Genomic DNA, 1869 nt, shown 5'->3' on the forward strand with positions numbered 1-1869 from the left:
TTTTTTTTTTTTAAGACTTATTTTGTGTGCATGTGTGTTTTGCTGGTGTGCGTTTGCATCACATAGATATCTGGTGCCCACAAAGGTCAGAAGAGCTGGGTTGGATTCCATGGAACTAGAGTTACAAATGATCACGAACCACCATGCTGGGAACTGAACCCTGACAAATGCTCTTAACCACTGAACCATCTCTCCAGCCCTGTATTTCCTGGTCTTTATAATAACATTTCTTTATGTTTGAGTTTCTCAACTTAAGCAATTGGGTTCACATTCTTTGCTTCTAATTTATAGGTAATCAAACCACCAAACCTGATGTAACTTTCAAGCTAGACCAGCAAGAGTCACAGATAATGGGTGAAGAATGCCTAAGTCAAAACTTTTTAGGTAAGAAACCACAAACATTAGGAAGGGTGAAAATTAAGTCTTAAAAATTTAAGGAACAGGTGAGTACATTTGAAGTGTTGTTCATAAATTTTATTTAAAGTTCCTAAATCTTGAGACATCTATGGTGGCAAAGGTCGCAGGGCAGAAACTATCTTTGTGATTAAATATTTCAGAGTGTTAGGAGTTGTGGTAGTAGGGTCAGGGGAGAAAAGAGGGCTGGCTATAAAGGCCAGGAATCATGATAAAACTTTGAATCTGTCAGAATTTTTAAAGATTACTAGATGCTGGACTGGAAGTAGGACTATTATTTTGGAGAAGGAGGTAGAATTAAGGATTCCGTAGGCCACCATGCGACAGAAACAAAGTGCAGAAATTACACATGTGCCTCACCCAATAGCAGCACTGGTGTAATTTAGTCAAATCAGCTTAAATCACTTTCAGTTTTCTTCTATAGATTCTCAGTCTACAGCCCTGGGTGGCTTGAAACTCACTGTGTAGCTCAGATTAGACTGGTACACAAGGTACTTTTCCTTCCTAGCCTTTAGATTGCTGGGATCATAGGCATAAGCTATTATGCCTAGTTTAAGGGGTTTTGTTTTTGTTTTCTGACACAATTTTATTCCTAAACTTTTAAATATATAAACGAATTAGTTTTGTTTGTTTGTTTGTTTGTTTTTGGTTTTTCAAGACAGGGTTTCTCTGTATAGCCCTGGCTGTCCTGAAACTCACTTTGTAGACCAGGCTGGCCTTGAACTCAGAATTCCGCCTGCCTCCCGAGTGCTGGGATTAAAGGCATGTGCCACCATGTCCGGCTCAATTGTTTTATTATTATTTACAACAATTCATTAATTTAGATTAAATAAAGTTTATATACACACAGGGTTTGCAGTAATAGGGATATATATATATATATATATATACATATATACACACACATATATGTATATATACGTATACACACACATATACACATATGTATGTATATATACGTATATATATGTACATATATATATACACACACACACACATATATATGTTTATAGGTTCAATTATTGACCCAATTAAAAAGGGATAAATGTCAGACTTTGATAATAGTAAACTTGAGAGGCTGAGACAGAAGGGGCACCATAAGTCTAAGCTCAACCTGGCCTACAGAGCAGGTGTTGAGATGGATCAGTCAATAAAGGCACTTGCAACCAACATGACACTCTTGTTGAACCCCACGTGGTAGACAGAAAGAACTGACTCCTCAAGTTGCCCTTTGATTTTCAAGATTGCATGTGTGCTTGAGCGTGCACACATATATAAATAAAAAAATGTAATACAAATATATATTTTTTTGGCTTTTTTCAAGACAGGGTTTCTCTGTATAGCCCTGGCTGTCCTAGAACTCACTTTGTAGACCAGGCTGGCCTTGAACTCAGAAATCCACCTGCCTCTGCCTCCCAAGTGCTGGGATTAAAGGCATGTGCCACCACCGCCCAG

The 1869-nt window shown here is 37.9% G+C and overlaps 1 protein-coding gene across 1 annotated transcript in view; it reads left to right on the plus strand.

Annotated features, from left to right (window-relative positions):
- Znf605 (zinc finger protein 605) overlaps positions 1-1869 on the plus strand; it is a 14778-nt gene that overhangs the window by 8753 nt on the left and 4156 nt on the right. Inside the window, 1 exon segment of the mRNA XM_021161663.1 lies at positions 292-384. Coding sequence (XP_021017322.1) covers positions 292-384 — 93 coding nt within the window.

This window comes from Mus caroli, chromosome 5 (assembly GCF_900094665.2).
Source record: "Mus caroli chromosome 5, CAROLI_EIJ_v1.1, whole genome shotgun sequence".
Taxonomy (NCBI): Eukaryota; Metazoa; Chordata; class Mammalia; order Rodentia; family Muridae; genus Mus; species Mus caroli.